This window comes from Dipodomys merriami, unplaced genomic scaffold (assembly GCF_024711535.1).
Source record: "Dipodomys merriami isolate MVZ:Mamm:240054 unplaced genomic scaffold, mDipMer1.0.p SCAF_8, whole genome shotgun sequence".
Classification (NCBI taxonomy): Eukaryota; Metazoa; Chordata; class Mammalia; order Rodentia; family Heteromyidae; genus Dipodomys; species Dipodomys merriami.
In genome coordinates this window covers 19,463,419-19,484,921 of record NW_027206401.1, presented here as the reverse complement: position 1 = coordinate 19,484,921, position 21,503 = coordinate 19,463,419, and the positions used below count along the sequence as shown (strand labels likewise).

Genomic DNA, 21,503 nt, shown 5'->3' with positions numbered 1-21,503 from the left:
CTTCTCCTTCCCAGAGTACCCCTAAAACAAAGTCTGGGAGTACAACCCTCAAAATCTTTTGCCCTTTGCTCTCTCCATCTCCATTCTGGTGACTCCCACAGTCTTACCAGTTGTGCCAAGTCCTGAGTTACAGATGACCTTACCAAATATCGTTAAGGCCTTCATAAACACAACAGTATTACAGTTCCTGCATGGGACTGTGAACTGGGGACACATAAGACCAGGTACTGGCTTCCAAGGATCTTGCCATTGGGTAGGTAGGAAAATATGGCAACAGATCTATACAACAGATCATAAACTGTTTTAACTGTGAAAGGCATAGCCTTATGGGAATGTATAGCAAAGAGAAGGGAGGTCCCAGACTGCCCTGTGGCATGCAGAAGAGCCCGTGGGGACATGTGCACCTACAGAACAACTTTCAATGGGACAGTAGCAGTTGTCCAGTTGTGAGGTCTTGAGAAGGCACAGGTTAGGGACAACCTGGCAGTTGAGAGAAGAGATGAACAAGTCAAGGAAACATGATAGTTGGAGTATTTTTTTCCTTCCAAGTGAAGGCAACAGGGGAGAACTTGGGAGGGGGATAGAGATTCCTGGGAGAGACTTGGGAATCTGGCTGATAAGGCTAAACAAGCAGGAATTTGTTTGTGAAGGTTCTTGGCCACTAAAGAGCATATGGTTTTTCCTGCTGGTTAAGAGAGGCTGAGAATTTTTTAACTAAGAACAGACATCACTGGGTTTATGTCTTAAAGATAAGACTCAGGGGTGAGATGAGGCTCATTAACATCAGCTTCATCAACCCTGTCCCTGAGTTATTCATATGTATTATCTTATCCCTTTGGCTTGCTTTAAGCGGTTGTAAAGAAGCCCCTAAGCTACCCACCTTTGACTTCAATATCCAGTCCAATGATTCACTGGCAATATATGCTTAGAAAATGTTGATTTCAATACAAACATGGTTTCAGACGATCTAGTTTTTTGTGACTTATGTTCACCAGTCAGTTTTATCTTTGTGTCAATAAACTTTACATATATGGGCTGGGAAGGTGGCTCAGTGATAGAGTGCTTGCCTTGCATGCATGAGGCCCTGGGTTCTATTCCTCAGCACCACATTAGCAGAAAAACCCGGAAGTGGTGCTGTGGCTCAAAGTGGTAGAATGCTAGCCTAGAGCTGAAGAGATGAGGTCCAGAGTTCAGGCACCATGACCAACAAAACAAAAACAAAAACAAAAACAAAAAAAAACCCTTCACACATATGACTCTTAAGCAGTTAAGTACTGAAAGGCCAATCTGAATTTTATAGCTCAGAAGGGACTGATGAGATCATAAATTGTTGTCCAGAGAAGAAAGCCAAGTACAAAAATGAGATATGACTCTCAATGTACTACGGCAGTGTACAAAAACCCTGGAAGCAGAATTATGGCCTCCCATATGTTTTTCCAAGTGGTAATGACAAAGGTGTTCATGCTACTGTGATTTAGGGAAATGAAAAGACTATTTCCTATCTCTCTTCAGTGGTTTACTTCTTAACTGCCCCAATTCTAGGCTTATTTTGTTTAAACTAGAGAATGATTTAAAACATTTACACGTTTATTAAAATTCTCTAGCTAACAATATCCTTTTCCTCCTTTATACCAGTTTCACTAAAGAATCCTTCAGGAAGCACCAAATTAGAGTAGGTGTGAAATGTGTTGAAAATGAAAAATCTTTAGTATATTGTGTCCAAACCTTTATCTTTCTTCCCTTATAACTTGTGCCTCTTTTATTTTCTTAAAGACCATTTAAGTACTAATGGTCTATTAGAGCCCTAAAACTAAGCAGCAAATGGCATTAAGATGTCACAATCACACATGCCACCAAATAATTTGAATGCTAATGCATGAAGAAACTTTCTGGACCAAGTGTGAAGCTACCGCCTTTAGGCAACAATGGCCTAATCTCAATTTCCTAAATTAACTAGCTAAAGAAACCAAATTTGGCTTGGACTGTTACATTCACAGGGTGAGTCCTGCCCCTATCCTATGGAAGTGGGGGGAGGCTGAAGAGACACCAAGGGAACAAGCATCTTCCATGGTTCTGGGGTCTGAGATCAGAATAGGCACTCATCAGGAGCCAAAAGGGGGGATGACCAGAGAGGACTAGGAGGATCCATCCAGTTTGCATATTCTAGGTGCTTTCCAAGGCTGTGGTGAGTGTGTAAAAAGGCTGTTACTATCATCTGGCATCACTTCTTGCTCTACTCCTTTTCTCCCTGTTCCCCCAACTGCATGATGGGACTGGAACATCCCTGGACAGCACCAAGTTCTGACAGCCATTTGGAAAAGAGAGCTGAGAATCACATAGTTAACACGTGTTTTATCATACTTAAAAAACCTTCTTTCAGGGCTGGGGAGGTGGCTCAGTGGTAGAGTGCTTGCCTTGCATGTATGAGGCCCTGGGTTCGATTCCTCAGCACCACATAAGCAAAAAGAAAAAAGCCGGAAGTGGCACTCAAGTGGCTCAAGTGGTAGAGTGCTAGCCTTGAGACCCCCCCCCACACACAAAATACACACACACACAAAATACACACACACACACACACACACACACACACACACACACACACACACACACACACACACACACACACACACACACACACACACACACACACACACACACACACACACACACACACACACACACCCCTTCCTTCAACAAATACATTGTTTCCACATTGAGGGGCAGGTACTTTGAGATAAAGAAGTTCATTTTATTTCCATGAAAACAGGTACTATGCTCTTTACAGATGAAAAAAAAAAAGTTCAAATTGTTAAAGTAACAAACTCAAAATTAGGCCTAAAGTACAGATGTGACCCTAAGTTTTCATTAACCTCAGGACCTTTCCTATTAGAAAACAAGAATCGGAAGCTTCTGGATTTTAGGTCATGTTGTATCTTTTGACCTAGGTAATGATTAAGTAGATGTAGTTATTTGTTAAGCTGTAGATGTTTTATGTACTGGTTGGTCTATGTTAAACATTACATTTTAAAAATAGAAAGGAACAATATGAAGAGTACAGTGTGGTGGCACAGGTGGGGAGATGTTCATCTTGAGCCAGTGTGAGGTACTGGGCAGCTACATCGTTCAGGAGAGCAAGCTGATTCAACATTGACAATGCCAATTCTGTAAAGGCATCTGCCACAGGACCTCCAGGAAGACAAGCTATCATTCAAGATGCAAAGGGTATCTGATACCTCAGGGACCCATGTGCCCAAGGGAGATGTGACAGTCAAAGCTCTTCAGAGATTCCAGAAAGAGGCCCACGGTCTCTAAAACTTTCTTGTTTAGTAAAGAGCACTAGAAAGTTTCATGGCAGTGAAGATACAGAAAGTCAATTTTAGATCAATTCTGGTATCAGGAACTGTCAGAGAAACCTGGATGAAGCTACTTAGAAACCTGGTGCATACAAAAAGGTATCATATTCTTTAATGTTGAACAGGTTGGCATGTGTACACCAAACTGTTTTCACCATTTGGTATAAGTAGTCACTTTTCCACAGTGTAAATCCTTAACTCCTTTCCTTCCAGATATAATAAACATAAACCTCTGACTTTAAATGAACATAGTCCAAATTCAACAGTCTTTCCTGTGCTCACACTTCTAATTCTAGAGCGCTAGAGCAAGCTGACCTGCTAAAATGTATTTCTTCAGGAAAGAGCTGTGACTACAGAACATTTCTGATGCCAACAACAGATGCTCTGTGAACTAATTCAGGCAGGAGTGTATACAGATCCAATGACTAAATTGTCTGTTAAACATACTGTGAGAACTCATGTTTATCTCTCTCTCTTAAGTTGGGATTTGGGGGATGGAAACTTGAAAATGATGTCTTATACCAGCTTTTAATGTTCATTATTGGCAATTGAGGTCTATAAGCCAAAAAGGCGCAAATTGAACCTCTCATTGAGCCTATGGCTAGCTCTCAATTCTTCTTTCCATTTAATTGAGACTCAGAGAAGCCAAAAGCTATTCAGATAAAATCTTGGTTATCATCTTGGCTATCTCCAATGAAGTTCAAAAAGGGTTCAAGCAATTATGGGGATAAAAGGGTAGAATTCTGGAAACCCAGGAAGACGCAGAGTGAATTTTTAATGGATAATAATGTGACCACATATTGGAAGAGAGAAGTCATGTTGAGTCAAAAAGCAAACATTGTTTTTAATCAAGGTGCATGTCTATATCTTCACTGGCATTAAATCACAATCCAAATATCTAGTAACAACAAGTCAACAAAACCAAGATATTGATAGTTAATACAAAGTTGGACTCCATACATATGGTTTTAAGGAATTTTTCTTTTTCTTTTTTTTTTGTTTGCTGCTGTGTCATTAAATACTCTTGCCTGTACTACTAGCTATAAAACATTTTATATTATTAAAAAAAAACAGAAGCAAGATATTGGGTCTAAAAGTATAGCTACCAAATTTTATCAAGGTCTCCACAGACTATCTAACAACCAACTGAACAGATCTTTGCCTATACTAAGAGTGAGTAAAACTGAGGAGCTTCACCTGCTCTAGCTGCACACCCTTCCAGGGTAGACATCATGAAAGACTGTCACTTCTGCAATCTGGGAATGGGCAAATGATGTTTCTCAATGCTTTTCCTTTCAAGTTCTTCCTATGTGTCCACCATATTTATTCCACACCTCCATCAATCACTGCCTGTTTGTGCAAGAGAGCAAGCTCAGCCCTTTTAAAGTTCCCCATGAACTTCCATCAATTCATTTTAAACCTACTGGCATAAAACCAAGCAGGGAAGTGCACTCCTATAATCCTGAATCTCAGGAAGTTGCGGCAGAAAGATCATGAGTTCAAGATCAGTTTGTACTCTCTAGTGAAACCCTATCTCTAAAACACCAAGAGCTGAGAATGTAGTTCAACAGTGGAGCACTTGCCTAGAATGTGCAAGGCCCTGTGTTTGATCCTCAGCACTATAATCAATCAGTAAATCATTCAATCAATCACTCACTCAATCAACAGAAAAATAAATCAGAGTACAGAGCCAATGCTCAAATCTTGATTAAATTATGGCTACTATATGCTTTTAAGTACTAACTTAAATTTAGCTTTGTGTAAAACAATTCCCAGCATACCTGTGCCTTTCTCAGTCACTTGACTGACTGCTAAGTCTTTCCACATTACTTTAAGTATATGCTTACAATATTTAGTAATTACTTTATTAGTGCTCACTGTATCATTTCCCTTTGCATCCTGTGATCCTTTAAAGTAAAGATTCTCCCATAAAAACTGACAGATTGGTGGAGGACATGGCTCAACTAGTAGAGTACCTGCCTTACAAGGGCAAGGCCCGTCACTGTATTTGATTTGGTGCCCTGCATCTTGTATATACATTTTTCTAATTTGGGGAGGGGGAGGAAAATAACAAAATGCTTAAATAAGGATACAGGTTGACCCACTGTAACAATGAGATGTACAAGACACTAGATTGTAAACAAACTTTACAACTTTGGTGTGGGGGGGGGGTAGGGGAGGAGAGGGATGGCAGAGGAAAAACAGAGGAGGTAACAATGCTGGAAAGGAAATGTACTCATTATCTCATTATCTTCCTCATGTAACTGTAATCCCTCTGTACAATATTTTTACAATAAAATACATATAAAAAAGTGCAAGGCCCTAAATTCAAACTCTAGTACGAGAGAGAGTGAGAGAGAGAGAGAGAAACAGAGAGAAACAGAGAAACAGAGAGACAGAGATAGAAAGAGTAATTTAGACAATAATTCATATTTAATGATTAAAAAGTATCCATCTATTCAGATTAAAAATCTAACTCTTTTTTTGAAACTATGGACAGGGAACTGGGAATGTGGCTTAGTGGTAGAATGCTTGCCTCTCATGCATGAAGCCCTGGATTCAATTCCCTAGTACCACATACACAGAAAAAGCCGGAAGGGCGCTGTGGCTCAAGTGGTAGAACTCTAGCCTAGAGCAAAAAGAAGCTCAGGGGCAGTGCCCAGGCCCTGAATTCAAGCTCCAGGACTGGAAAAAAAATTATGGATAATGTCACAGCAATAATTACTGTGGAACAGTAATTAAATATGAACAAATGGGCTGGGAAGGTGGCTCAGTGGTAGAGTGCTCGCCTCGAATGCATGAGGCCCTGGGTTGGATTCCTCAGCACCACATAAGCAGAAAAAGCCGTAAGTGGCACTGTGGCTCAAGTGGTAGAGCACTAGCCTTGAGCTGAAGAGCTGAGGGGCAGCACCCAGGCCCAGAGTTCAAGCCCCACAACTGACAAAAAAAACAAAAAACAAAATAGATTACTCATTCTATGATTAGTTACCTTTCTACATGTTCAAGTAAAGAACACAGAGACTGTGTTAACTTAAACTGACATCCTATGTAATACTATGTCTCAATAATGTGCATCTTTCACATGAATGCTTTGTTTATCTGTTTATGATCCAGTCCTAGGACTTGAACTGGGCATTGTCCCTGAGCCTTTTTGCTCAAGGCTAGCACTCTACAATTTGAGCCACAGCTCTACTTCTGGCTTTTTGCTAGTTAATTGGTATAAAAATCTTTCCTACCCAGACTGGCTTCTAACCTTGATCCTCAGATCTCAGCCTCCTGAGTAGCTTAGATCAAAAGCTTGAGCCACCAGCACCTGGCCTGTTTATTTATTTTAATATGCATAGGAAATCAGGCAATAGATACTCTGCCCTCCTGTTGTGTTTACTCAGGTTGCTAAGATAATGCTGGGGAAGTGGAACATGAAGTTCTAGTCTGATTGAACATGATTAAAAGTAAATAATGAGTAACAAAAGAATATAGATGCTCTTATTTCATCTTTCCCAACAATTGTTCATAAAGTTATTATTTATCACAAATACCATAACTAGTTTTAAAATCTGGACTTTAAAAGTTGAGCTCCCAGAATTTTCTAAAGTTATTCATTTTATTAATACTGTTTAATAAATTATTCGGGCATTAAACCAATTACAAAAGCATATATGTTTTCAAAAATAAAATTCAAGTTAAGACAGAGCCAATGCTTGACATTTCACATGAGAGACTCACTAATCAAGAAGAAAGCAAAAGCAAAAAAGTCTATAAGCCAATGTTCAATCTTCTACATGCATAAAAGTTCTGGTATGGAACTTGAAAATACATGAAGCAGGTAGTGAAGCACAATTTCCTGGAGAGGGATCAAAACAGAGCTGGGCTTGAATATTCAGCCTCACAGATACTTTCACAAATGTGCTTTCTACAAGCCAGCCCATGCAGCTCTCTGCTATTGCAGAACAGGGCAGCTGCCTTGGGGATTTGTCCTGGGAACAGTGCCATTCTGCATTCATATTCATTATGTGGTGGAGGAAGGTGAGCTATAAGCAGACACATCCTCATTGAAGTTTACTACAGATAGTGATGGGAGTTGAAAATGGATTTGAACAACATGAAGGAAAGGTAAGGAAGCCCAAGTACAATTGCAAGGCTATATAAAACAGTGAGCTAAACAAGTGCCTTTCTTTTTTTTTTCTTTTGTCTGGTCGTGGGCCTGAACTCTGGGTCTGGGCCGCTGTCCCTCAGCTCTTGAGCTCAAGGCTAGCGCTCTATCACTTGAGCCACAGCGCCACTTCCAGCTTTTTTTCCCCTGCTTATGTGGTGCTAAGGAATCGAACCCAGGGTCTCGAGCATGCAAGGCAAGCGCTCTACCACTGAGCCACCTTCCCAGCCCAACAAATGCCTTTCTTTTTACTTAAGCTTGTAGTCATTAAGTGTATAGGTTGCTTAGGCAACCTTGACAGCTGGACCCAGCCTCTGTATTCTGAACTTCCACAAGAAAAATAAATTTCCAGTCATCAGTTATTAAAGATGATTTAGGGACTGGGAAGGTGGCTCAGTGGTAGAGTGCTTGCCTTGCATGCATGAGGCCCTGGGTTCGATTCCTCAGTACCACATAAGCAGAAAAACAAATACCAAAAAAAAGATGATTTAGTGCAGGAGATAAGAAGGTGAGCTATAAAGACGTCAACTATACAAATTTAAGTCTTGGTTCTACTGCTAATCCTGAAGTTGAATGAATTTGAATCTGTATGTCTCTATTTCTCTTATTGGGCACAATTAAAGTGTGTAGTCACATTATTGTGAGAATCAAATGAGATAATGTATGTAACAGGCTTAGACTACTACCTAGTATCATACGTAAGTGATAAATGTGAATTAGTAATAATTGCTATAAAACATTAAAGAATGATCACTGACTAAATGACCAATATGCAAGAAAAAAATTCCCATTAAAATCAGAAAAGTCTTCATGTTATGTTTTCCTTGATTCAATGGCAATTCTTCCCACATTTAAGTCTTACACAACTGGATAAAATAAAGGATGCTCAGTTTAATTAAATTTTAGATAAGCAAACTTATTGTTTAGTATATTCCAAGTATTACATAGTAGGAGAAATCTGCTAGAAGTAGCATCTGCAGAGGTAATTTGGTGTCTTATGGGAGAATCTGTATTTTTCTAAGTAGTTCCTTCCATTTTGGATCCTCCACCCCACCCACACCCTCACCCACCCCTACCTCTCATCTTTGGGAAGGAAGTCTTCCTTTGGTACATTCCCTTCCAACATCAACAGTAAACTGAAGTGGATGTTAGAGTTTTGCACTAGCTACAGGAATGTACTCCTGCATTTCCTCTGACTACTGTGTACCCTGACCAACAACCTACCCTCAGAAGGGCCTAGTTGGATGCTATCCAAGTTCCTACAAGCCAAATCAGTCGATACACAGGTCCCCTTTTTAACTAAGTTGAACTAAAGAGAACAAACCACTAAAAAGTACTACCTTTAGCAGATTTGCTTTCCTTACTTATAATGTGTGTTTTGTGTTTTTTGGTTTTTTTTTAAGGCCCTGACAAAATATCCCTTGTTAAGAGGAGTTTATTTGGATTGGACTAGTACTGCGGGTTTAAACTTGCTGAAAGTCTCCTAAGCAGTAATGCATTCTTTGAAGATAGATTTGCTTATCTATAAACAGGCAGGTTCCTCCAGAGACAAGAACATTTTGGGCATGTATTAGGTCATAGTTATGAAAACATTCAGTGTCAACAGATCTTTTACAGATGGAGATCAAATAGATGCTGTCGATTCTAACAGTAATAAGAGAACAAGAAAATCAAAGGGAACGCTCTCTTACCCCTCAGCACTGATTTGAGGTTGAGCTTGGCTTGGCGGTGCAGGTCCTCAACACAGGGGGGTCTCGTGGTGGGAAGGAACACATTCTCCTGCTGGTGCCATGGAGCAGTGTAGTGCACTGCCCACCGACTCTCCTCATCTAGGTTGGAAACAGCTGCAGAAAGAAAGAAAGATAAAGTCTAAGCTTCATTGGCTCCAAATGTGCTACATCTAGATAAGGCAGGTCTTGCTGTCTAAGCCAACCACAGTTTAGTTTGAGCAAGAAGATATGGGGCAAAAAATGTAATGAGATTTAATCTAGACTCCAGGGGTCTTAACAACCATGTTCTGCCTGTTAGGGAAACGGCCCACATCCACCACATTGTTTTATAGAACTGTCTGCTCAGTAAATGACATCCTAGCATTTGCACCCTCCTCCCATTACAGAACAATGATCAACAAAATTGATAGATGCCTTTCATTCCAATGTGACTCCACCACAGCAAATAATATCATTTATTCACATTTACAATGCCACTGCTTCATCAAATACTTTTTGTCCTGCTAGAAACAAATTTCCTTCCAAAAGGTTAAGATCAAATTTTTCCCTTCTGTAGCATTATTTAAAAACACTGCTGCTATAATAAACCCAATTAAAAAGCTTAAAATAGCATAAAAATTCAGTTAAAACATTTAAATGGCATATTTAGTAGATGGGAAGATCTATTTGTACCATAAAATTTTCTCTCATTTCTTGCTTTCATTTTAAAAGTGCTCTTTAAAAATCACAAGCCAAAGGCTGGGAATGTGGCTCAGTGGTAGAGTGTTTGCCTAACATGCACAAAGCCCTGAATTCGATTCCTCAGTACCACATAAACAGAAGAGGCTGGAAGTGGCGCTGTGGCTCAAGTGGCAGAGTGCTAGCCTTGAACAAAAGAAGCTCAGGGACAGTGCACGGGCCCTGAGTTCAAGCCCCAGGACCAGCAAAACACACACACACACACACACACACACACACACACACACACACACACACACACACACACACACACACACACACACACACACACACACACACACACACGCGTGCGTGCTCCAAGTGCTAGTGGCTACTCAGGAGGCTGAGATCTAAGGTGCACAATTTGAAGCCAGCTTGGACAGGAAAAGTTTTATCTCCAGTTAACCTGCAAAAAGCCAGAAGTGGAGCTGTGGTTCAAGTGGTAGAGTGCCAGCCTTGTGCAAAAAAAAAAAAAAAAAAAAGGAAAAGCTTTAAGGCCTGATTTCAAGCCCAAGTACCAGCACAAAAGCAAACAATAAACAAATGATTATAATGCAATTAACTTTTTCCAACACAATCCAATTCAATGCAATTTTCTTTTCTTTTCTTTTTTTTTGGTCGGTCATGGGGCTTGAACTCTGGGCCTGGGCGCTGTCCCTCACCTCTTCAGCTCAAGGCGAGCGCTCTACCACTTGAGCTACAGTGCCACTTCCAGTTTTCTGGTGGTTTATTGGAGATAAGAGTCTCACGGTCTCTCCTGCCCGGGCTGGCTTTGAACCGCGATCCTCAGATCTCAGCCTCCTGAGTAGCTGGTGGCGTGAGCCACCAGCACCCGGCTTCGATGCAATTTTCCTAACATGAAAGAGTCCAGAACATCAGAGAGGAAAATAACCCATAATCCTGAGATGAAGAAACAAGTCTAAAGCAATCCCTTAATCTTCCCTAGCTTGGGATCTCTATTTCATTTTTCTTGAAAACATACCTATACGTAAAATAAAACAGAGAGCACCTAAATTCATCAGCAACTTGTTAATACTTTCTATGTATCTGCCACATAACTCAGGCAAGCGAAAGACTAGAGAAATATACAACTTCAGCTCTAGGCCTTTATTTAAGGTGACAGTCTAAACTCCTGTAATTGCAGCAGGTATTGAAAGTGTGAGTCAGAGTCAATTCTTCAGTCTCCACTGAAAATGCCCTTTTCCTATCACAGAACATGTACCTGGGAACTTGATTTTATAATGTGTTCGCAAAATAAAATGAAAAGGCATGTATGAACTGTAGAATCTATTTGAATGTGTTTAAAATAAACTACACATATCCCATAGCATAGTTACTAGGACTGTTATAAAGACCAAAATGGACTTAGACATAAAGTTCTTACTTATGAACTAACTCATGTAAAGCAGTGTTGGGGACAGTGATCAGATTCTGAAGGAGCTCCTAACTTGGGAGCCATCACTAAGAAAGACCTGGGCCTTTCTCAGTCCCTCTTGCCATTCCCCCCTAGCCCTTCCCCCCACCCCCCCAACAAGCCATCTCATTAAACCATGCTTCCTTTCACTTCCACACATTAAACTCCTATGACTCTGAAAAGATTTCTAAAAAGATTCTACCTTCTCCATAAATTGCTAAACAGGAGATAAATACAGAGAACTAGACATTAAGTTAAAAATAGAAATGCCCTATCTGCTTTCTGATTATAATTTTTGTAAAAACAACAAAGAAACTTGGTGGCTACTATGCCACATACTTTCCTGCCAAACAAGTGTTTTTCATGGTGCTTTCTGACATCAACTTTAATATATAAAAATGCAAATGATCTGACATGGATCAAAGAGTATTCAAGGCCCCCTCCCCCAAGCACATCTAGACTTCATTATAATGTTGTAGGATAATGTCCTGTTAGCTGAAATATTTCATTTCCACACTTTATAGTAAAAACGGAAACTTTCCCTCCTTGACAATTACAAATCAAAACCAAGTAATGGCATCTGAGCTTGGGTATCACACCATCAGCCCTGTGCAGGCACCAAATGGTTCCTCTGAAAGAGTAGCTGTCTCTTCCCCAGCGGACCTCGCTTTTGCCAGGGCAGATTTTTATCAGTCCTTCCAAAGACAGCCTTGGAGCTAAAGAGACACAGAAAGTGAGCCCAGAGGGCTGTTCTTTGTTGCCTTCTCCAAAGCTCCATTTGTCAGAGAGCCTACCCCTGCACACATTTATCCAAGGGTAAATCACTGATCCAAAAACTAAACTAAGCTAAACGGAAATAAACCAATAAGCACGTTAAAAACAAAAGCCATGCCACTGTTAAAAATTATATCCTTAACAGAATGAAAAAGTACCTAGATTAACAAAATTTAAACCCATAGAAGGTGTACCATGAAGCTAGACCACAAAAGCTCAGTACTTTACAACAATCACTAAGCAGTCCTGACAGTCTGTCCTCCAGCTCTTAAGTTCCCCAGGGAGCTTTGGGGCATCCTCTCCACCAGAAGTATGTGGCATATTGCAAGAACGAACGTTGCTATACCTCGGCTGCAGAATAAGAAACGACTCACTGTACAGAGAATAAGAAACTACACACTCTATATCAAAGCAAACAAAGTCAGCACAAAATGGATTGTTTTTGCCCTTTACTTTGGAGAAGTACAAGAGTAAAGTCACTTTAAATCCTACCATAAATAAATAAGACATGCTAAGAACACATAATACTCTCCTAGAGTTACAAAAGTTTGAGGTATTTCTACAACCAAGTGGGCAGAGTGGTAAGTTTTTCTCAAGCCAATTACACTTCTGCACACTAAGTCCGTCACTCTAAAGGCTGAAGGGGCACAGAACACACACACACACACACACACACACACACACACACACACACACACACACACACACACACACACACACACACACACACACACACACACACACACACTATAAGTGGGGGAGAAAAGGAACTACTTACTTTTCTTCTTAAAAAGTTTAATGAAGGACTTAATCTTTGCATTAATGAACACCACCATTTCTAGGACAGCTACATAAGGACTTAGAAATAAATTTAAGTCACATTAAAAGCTCCGTCCAGCAGGCAAGTGGCAAGTTGCGCCCTTCCTCTTAACTCCCTTCAGGTCTTGTATCCGTGGACATCGTCCCGGGCTACAGGAACTCTGAGGTTGAGTTTATTGTCAGGTGGTTGCAAACCATTAACAATCCTTGAACCTGAAAAACTCCCAGTGAAACCTAATCTTCAAGGCTTGGCCCAGCCAGTGACAGCAGGCTGGGAAAGAGAAAGCCAATCACGGTCCTCATTTGCATGAGCGCCACATCAGGCTTTCTGCCTCAGTGCTCATTCATTCCATTTTTCTCTTCACAAATCACAAGTTTTCTCTTCTCTGGAGTGCACAAAAATACTGAAGATTTTCCTCTACACAAGTCAAGATGAAACAAATGTGTTCCCCATTCTCACTAGGCTACTGTGAATATCCAGAGCTTTTTACAGGAGCCAGTAAGTCTGACAGCAATTCCTTGTTGATTCTTTGACTCTTGTTAATTCTGGGTCTATAGGATGTGAATCCAAACGGGATGGGGGGTGGAGGGGAGGAGAACCAAACCATTGTTTCATGACCACTCCCCCCGGCTCTGCCTTTGACACCAAAGGAACATTTGTAGTAGTAAAACTTCAGAAACTCTAAGGAGTTGAGAGTGGTGACTTAGTTGCTTCTTTATGCAAATGAGAGTTCCTGTCCCCTTAATCTTTGCTAGAGATTAGAAATCAGCACAGTGTGGACCAAAGTGTGCTCCATTTGCGTCTAGCTTCCACAACTCTAGTTAAAGAAGAGAAACAAAAGCAAACACAAAGAACACAACTTTCCCACCCCAAATGAAAAATGAATCACTTTAACTTTTACTTTGGATGTAATTATCACCTAAGCACCTCGTTTTAGCAATTCCACAACAGCTCCTCCGTGTGGCAGTCTTAAATAAATATTATTTTGGTTACTCTTCAACTTAAATATATTCTACTGAGTTTTGGCTTCTTTGCCTATTTGCACTGTCCACAGAGAACTAAGGGAAGACAAATACTAATTGGCAAATCAGAAGTGGTGTATAAGTAAGCACTGGAAAAATAAACTCCAGAAGGAAAGGAACAGGAGCAAAAAAAAAAAAAAAATCACGAGTACAGATCAGGAAATTTGAAAGAGGACAAAGAAAAAGTCTCACATCTCTCTCCAGCTCACTTCATGGCAAAGCCCTTTTTGAAACAATTTAGAGGCCCTCTTATTTCATAGCTTTGGGCCAGACTTGTAACTGGATGGAAAAATGTAATAATCAACTAATTCAAAACATTTAGTTTATAACAAAGGCTTTTAGTCAAAGAATAGAATTTATATAAGGGGCTCCCTCTAGGGACAGCTTTGGAATGATGCCTTCTCAAATCTTTTTTATTCCCTTAACCTTATTTTTTGAAACAAAAGGAAACAAACATATGAAAAAGAAAATGCACACTCATTAGTACACATATCATCACGGATTTCCAACTTGTACTCTTTCACTCTACGTAGTTTTACTTCAAAGTAATTAAAATGCTAGATGGCAAATGAGTAACAACTAAGACTGTAAATCAGATTATATTGCTGCCTTAAACTGTGAGCAAAGTTCCCCTTGGGAAAACAAATTTATCAGCAAGAGTGACCTCACTCAGCTCACTGCATTAGAGACAGGTAGAGTTCTGGGCAGCAATACCCTATTCACAATCCACCAGCTTGAAGTTAAGTGTCGCCATGCACACATTTCCAATTGAAAACAAAAACTGCTCTGTTGAAAAAACAAATCCTGAATATGCTCTTTACTACAAAACAAACAGCTTTTCATGTATACAAAATGGCAGGGAATATGAATGCATTCATTACAAAGGTAAATACTGAGCACCTACTAAGTACTACTCTTTCATTCATCTAAGACATATCAGGTGAGATACTGACCTCAGAGAGCTTACATTATTTGACAATAAACTATAAGTGTTTGGAAAATTAGCCAGTGTGAGCAAAAATGGCAATCCTGCCCAAAGCTATTTACATATTCAATGCAATACCTATCAAAATCACAACAACGCTCTTCAGTGATATAGAGGATGCAATCCAAAGATTCATGTGGAATAATACAAGACCCCGAATAGCAAAAACAATCCTTAGCAGGAAGAACAGCACTGGAAGAATATCAACACCAAACTTCAAACTCTATTAATAAAAATAACCTGGTACTAATTAGCAAAGAATAGGCCTGGGAACCAATGGAAGAGAAGACACAGAAATGAACCCACCGTCCTATAGCCACCTAATCTTTGATAAGGGACGCAAAAACACAGGATGGAAGAAAAACAGCTCTTCAACAAATAGTGATGGTAGAATTGGCTAAATACATGTAGAAAACTGAAGTTAGATCCTTATATATCACCCTACATCAGTATCAATTTCACATGGATCAAAGACCTCAATGTAAGGCCTGATACCATGACAATATTACAAGAATGAACAAGGGAAACACTAGGGTTCCTTGGCACAGGTGGAAATTCCCTAAGTAAAGATCCAAAATCACAACAAATCAAAAACTAGATAAATAGGATTACATCAAGCTGAAGAGTTTCTGCATGGCAAAGGACATGGCTAGCAAGATAAATAGAAAGCCCACAGAATGAGAGAAGATCTTTACTAGCTATGCATCAGACAAGGGCCTTTTATCTAAAACCTCAAAAAATTAAACCTCCAAAAAAACAAATTGTCAAAGACACAACAACCCAATTAATAAATGGCCTAAAGACTTAAAGAGAGACTTTTCAGAAGAAGTAAAAATGACCAATAGACACATGAAGAAATGTTCAACATCGCTGGCCACAAAAGAAATGCAAACCAAAATAAAACCCCAGATATAATGGCTATCACCAAGAAAACTAACAGGGGCTGGGAAGGTAGCTCAGTGGTAGAGCTTACCTTGAATGCATGAGGCCCTAGGTTCGATTCCTCAGCACCACATAAGCAAAAAGAAAAAAGCCAGAAGTGGCGCTGTGGCTCAAGTAGTAGAGCGCTAGCCTTGAGGTGAAGAGTTGAGGGACGGCTCCCAGGCCCAGAGTTCAGGCCCCACGACCAGACCACCCCCCCCCAAAAAAAAAGAAAACTAACAGTAACAGATGCAGGCAGGGATACACTGTTGGTGGGAATGTAAATTTGTTCAATCACTCTGGAAAACAGTATGGAGGTTCATCAAAAGACTAGACATAGAACTCCCCTAGGACCCAGCAATTTCACTCCTGGGCATTTATCCAATTGACTACAAACCAGGACACACTAAAGGACACTAAAGGCCATATTATGTATAAATGCATATGTGTATATGCATATACATATATACACACACATAATTGAACAGGTTAGGCTCAGGCAGCATGCTGGTCGGGTCTTACTGTATTAAATAGTAATCTGGGTGGTCCTTACCAAAATAGGCAGATACAAGCCAACACATGAAGGAAATGGTGGCAATAAAATAAAACTGCATAATGACTCCCACGGGCTCTCATTTTCTCATTCATGTGTGTCAGGTTGTGAGACACATCTAGACTATTTAAAAACACTTTTTTCCCCCTATTAGAAAATGAACGATTGTAAGAGTCATTTATAGAACAATTTCTTTTCTCCCTTAAGACTCAGTGTGATGGTTAAGTATCCTGAGGAGTGGTAGACAATGCCACTGTTTGTTTGCACACCAAGCTGGGTACATGTAGGGGCAGGAGGCATGCATCCAGTCCTATATCCCAGGCCCCTCATCCTCTATGTATGGTTCCAAGCTGCCATGTGCCTCTGTAAAGTCCAAGTATACAGTAATAAACCACATAAATTATCACACTTGTTAATTGTGCTATATAATCAGTGTGTTTGAGAGAGCTTTTAGTTGTAAAGTTTCTATCCTCTGTATGAACCTAAAGACAAGTTATCATGTAACCTGCATGCCTTCCTGACATGGTTAAGGAAGCATCCTGTATTTTTAAGTAGTATTTTTCCTGTTTTCAACAGGAAATATGTGATTCCATACCATTTCCTATTTCAGTTTTTCAGCAACATAGCAATTATAGAAGGGGAAAAATATCCTAATACCCAAGACCTGGGAAACAACTGTACATAATCACGAAGAACCCAACTCTGAAGCCATGCCCCTGGGGCCTATGTCACTAGTCACCAAGTTCAGCAGTAAAGTGGGCATGATAACAGTATTTCCAACACAAGGTTATTGAGACAACTTGAAGCATTACTATTCATAAAGTCTTCAAACAACATGCTATGTAGTAAGCATAGATGTTTAATAAACATATGAATAAAAGCCTAAAACATGACTAATCAACCTCAAGTTTAAAAACAGCCATGCTTTTATGGAAGGGAATTAGCTTTGCTAACACTACCAACCACCTCTCCACCTCTCTCCAATGAAGTTATCAACCCAGTGAATGACTGCTCAGCCCACTGCCTCGGGTCTGTACACACACACACATCATCTTTCCCTGCTCCTAAAATTGAATAAGCTTTTCAATGGGCACCAGAGAAATTCTAACCAGCACCAATGGTCTTTTCCTCCCTCTTCATCTTATCTTTTCAATCATTCTTCTAACAAAACCCTTCCTCAAAGACGCCATACCAGCTAATTCTTTTCCTAACATCTTATTGGTCTTCTCCAGATTCCAGCAAACTCTGACCAAGCTTCAGATATCCAGTCCTTCAGGCTGGGGAGTGACTCACTGGTAGAGTACCTGCCTATCATTTACAGGCCTTATTTGATTCAGAACCATAAAAGACTTTATTGTCCCTTGAAACTTGAATGATTTTTGTGACCATAAGGCAGAAGACAGCAAATAATAGCACTTGGACCAAATCCATAGAGTTTCCTTTTAAGTGGCTGAGAGAAAAATAGAGTAATATTTCATAACATGTGGAAATTATATGAAATTCAAATTTCTGTGACAAAGTTATAGCAGAACACTAACACACCTACTTACTAATATGTGATCCTGGGCTATGAATTGTGGCATTGAATAGTGACAGCTAGAACTCATGGCCCTCAAATCTGGTAATATTTACTATCTGGACCTTTCTGGAAAAACACTGCTCACTCGTGGCTTCAGCTATGGCCTGTAAGAACCTCATGCCTTCAGTTCCAAATCTATGCAATCTACACCTTACCTCAAGTTCAATCTTATATATATTGACTTACTTTTCTCTCAAACTGCTTCTCAGGAACTTTTGTATTTCAATCAGCACTCTATCAGAGTCAGATTTTTGTTTTTAATGAAAAAAACAAGGAAAAGTAATTTCCATTAAAAATAAGAAAATGTATTTAACAGCTAGTATATAGCAGAGCTAAAACAAAAGTCTAAGTGTCCTGATTCATCTTTCAATAGCACATAAGGTGTTGAAAATTCCTGTATTTAATATATTCAAATAAGTCTATCTTGTACTTTTTTTGATCAGACAAATAATAAAATACCTAAGACCAAATCATAGTTCTCTAAAACATTCTCATATTACAAAGAAAACTATACTGTAGCATCATATGAATAATCCCAGTAGTTTAACCTAGTTAAAAATTTTGGAATCCTATTACTACTGCTGTTCTATAATATTTGTATCCATATTTATTTATTAAGTTTCAGCTTTTCTGAATACTACTGATGACCAACATTATACTAAAATATTTTATTCTAATACAATCATAGTGGTAAATGTCTCTTGTTTACGCTACTCAGGAGGTTGAGGGTGGGAGCATCACTTGAAGATTCAAGTTCAAGGCCTACCTTCAACAATGAAACTGTCTTCTAGGTGTTATCTGATCACTTCTATGGCCACTTATCAGTCCCTAGAAGTAGACAAATCTATGCCAGCATAGAAAATGGGATTCTTTTGCAAAGCAATACATAAGCTAAAACTTTTAACTATAAATGTACATTCATGTTCAGTCATCATTGAGCAAATTCTGAACTGAGAACTTATTAGTTGCCTATGTTAAAAACTTGCCTCCAAGTTAAAAGTGATTTTAGCTGGAGTAGGCATACTAGTGTACATCTATAATCCCAACACTTGGAAGGCTGGGGCAGTCACAAGCCACCCTAGATTATATAGTAAGTCCAAAGCTACATAGGCAAATCTGTCTGAAAAAAAAACCAGGGCCAGGGATGAGGTTCTGTGGAACAACATTTGTTTAGCACATATAAGACCCTGGGTGCGTGTTTTCTCTCTCTCTCTCTCTCTCTCTCTCTCTCTCTCTCTCTCTCTCTCTCTCTCTCTCTCTCTCTCACACACACACACACACACACACACACACACACACACAAAAGAAACAAAAACACCTAAACCATGCTCAATGACCTTAGGAAGTCCACAGTCCACTGGGGATAACACCCCCCCCCAAAAGATTAAAATGATAGTGCAATAAATAAGTCCAGGAAGACCATGAAGTTCCTGAGGAGAATGGTGAAGCGTGCTTAGTTCATTTAAAAGAGGAACAGGTGCTATAGAATAAAGGAGCGGGATCTCTGGGGAAGGAAGGAAGGCAGGACATAGCCATTGGAACACAGAAATCTGTGCACACTGCATGGGGACAGTGGAGAGGCTGGGACAGGGCAGGCCTATAGGACTTTGTCATCAAGGGGTGGGTATAGGCCTAAAAAGGAGTGTAAGCAAAAACGTAAGAGGACCAAGGCTATTTAGATAGCTGGTGTTACAGGAGAGCATTAGTGCAACAATCCAGGCTGAATTAAATTGGGCACCCTAATCCAAATACCAAAAAATCAAAATCTGAAGCTTCTGAGCATCTCACAGAATGTCACAGTGGGAAATTCTACAGCTGACCTTGTGAGGTAAGTCAAGGTGCAAACGCAGGTGCACAAAAGATTTTGTGTCAAGTTAGCTTCAGGCTTTGTGAATATAGTATATATGATGTATAAATAAATCTTCTATTCAGAGTTGGGTTCTACCTCATATATTTCATTATATATACAGATAATTCAAAAATTAAAAAAAATCTTTGAAATCAGAAATACTTCCAGTCTGAAGCATTTCACACTGGGAACACAAAACATAATATGTCTGAGGAACCACTTGTATTTAAGGTATAAAGTTTAAAAAAATACATAAAGCTAATGGTGTGACTCCATGGTAGACTAGGCTTTCACATATACAGTGCTGTCTGGTTTCAGTCCCAAGTACTGCTAAGAAGGAAATTAACTATTTCTTTTAACAGTTTAATAAATGACTCTGTTACCACCTTTGTGGCAGCAGATTATAGACTATCTTCTGAAAAAGCATCTTAAGAATAGAGCTACAAGGAGCTGGGAAGGTGGCTCAGTGGTAGAGTGCTTGCCTTGCATGCATGAGGCCCTGGGTTCGATTCCTCAGCACCACCTAAGAAGGAAAAGCTGGAAGTGGTGCTGTGGCTCAAGTGGTAGAGCACTAGCCTTGAGCTGAAGAGCTGAGGGGGACAGTGCCCAGGCCCAGAGTTCAGGCACCATGACTGGCAAAAAAAAAAAAAAAAAGAAAGAAAAAAAGAAAAAAAAAGAAAAAAAGAAAGAATAGAGCTACGAAAACCTATAGAACTTCTACAAGTAGCCACCATCTTTTACCTTCACCTTCCCTCCTACGCACCTGCTTTTTCTTACAACTACCAGCTCCTTGGTATATTAAACCTATGGAGCTTTACGTTTTTATTTTGAATCCCAAAACATTAACGTAGTTAAGCAACCAACATTGATTTAAAAAGAAGAATCATCAGATATTGTACCAACAAGAGTTACATGCAAGATGGAGGCATGGGTGTGTCATATTATGCATGCACACATTTTGAATCCTAGATCAAAGAAAAATGAAATATATAATCAAGATCACTCTGGTTGTAGAAGTCAGGAAAGGAAGAGACAGAAATCAGAGAGATTATTAGAGATTTGGTCAAACACTTCTCAGAAGTTGAACTCCTTAAAGAAAAAGTTCCTCTCAGCCCAATCTTATCTATAAGTGGTACCATTACTGCTTGTTAATCTGTTTTAAGCTATTTTTAACGATCAAGTTTAACATCTAAAATAGAAGACTGTACATGACTAATTCAGATCTACTCATCTTTATGTATAGCTAAAACACTTTAAATCCTTAGACACATCTACATATTTTTATGCTTTTCAGGTTCATTGGAAGCTTCAGGAATCATCCAACATCATGAGACTTCTGGATCAATAAAACAAATTAAAAGGCACATGCTTATAGTAAGAGAGTATAGAAAATGCTAAAAAAAATCAACACCATTTACTTAACACTCATGTTTAGATGATATCGTAGAGACACTGTTCACCACATAAAAGCAGCATGTGTCTGATGAGGAATTACTTTAATTGTATCACAAATTATGTTATTTCATAAACGTACATTGAAGAAAATCACTAACATTCTAGAACTTCATTGGTATAATGATCTGCTCTTCCTTCTGCTTCTGAATTAATTTTTAATGACAAGTTGCATGCCATA

The 21,503-nt window shown here is 39.4% G+C and overlaps 1 protein-coding gene across 5 annotated transcripts in view; it reads right to left on the bottom strand.

Annotated features, from left to right (window-relative positions):
• Positions 1-21,503, bottom strand: part of Nhsl1 (NHS like 1) — a 222,046-nt gene that overhangs the window by 45,584 nt on the left and 154,959 nt on the right. For 4 of the 5 annotated variants that reach the window (XM_070010588.1, XM_070010587.1, XM_070010589.1 and 1 more), the window contains exon 2: positions 9,198-9,350. In XM_070010588.1, coding sequence (XP_069866689.1) covers positions 9,198-9,350 — 153 coding nt within the window. Of the gene's footprint in view, positions 1-9,197; positions 9,351-12,919; positions 13,119-21,503 lie in introns of those variants that run through there. The other variant, XM_070010590.1, reaches the window with a different exon arrangement.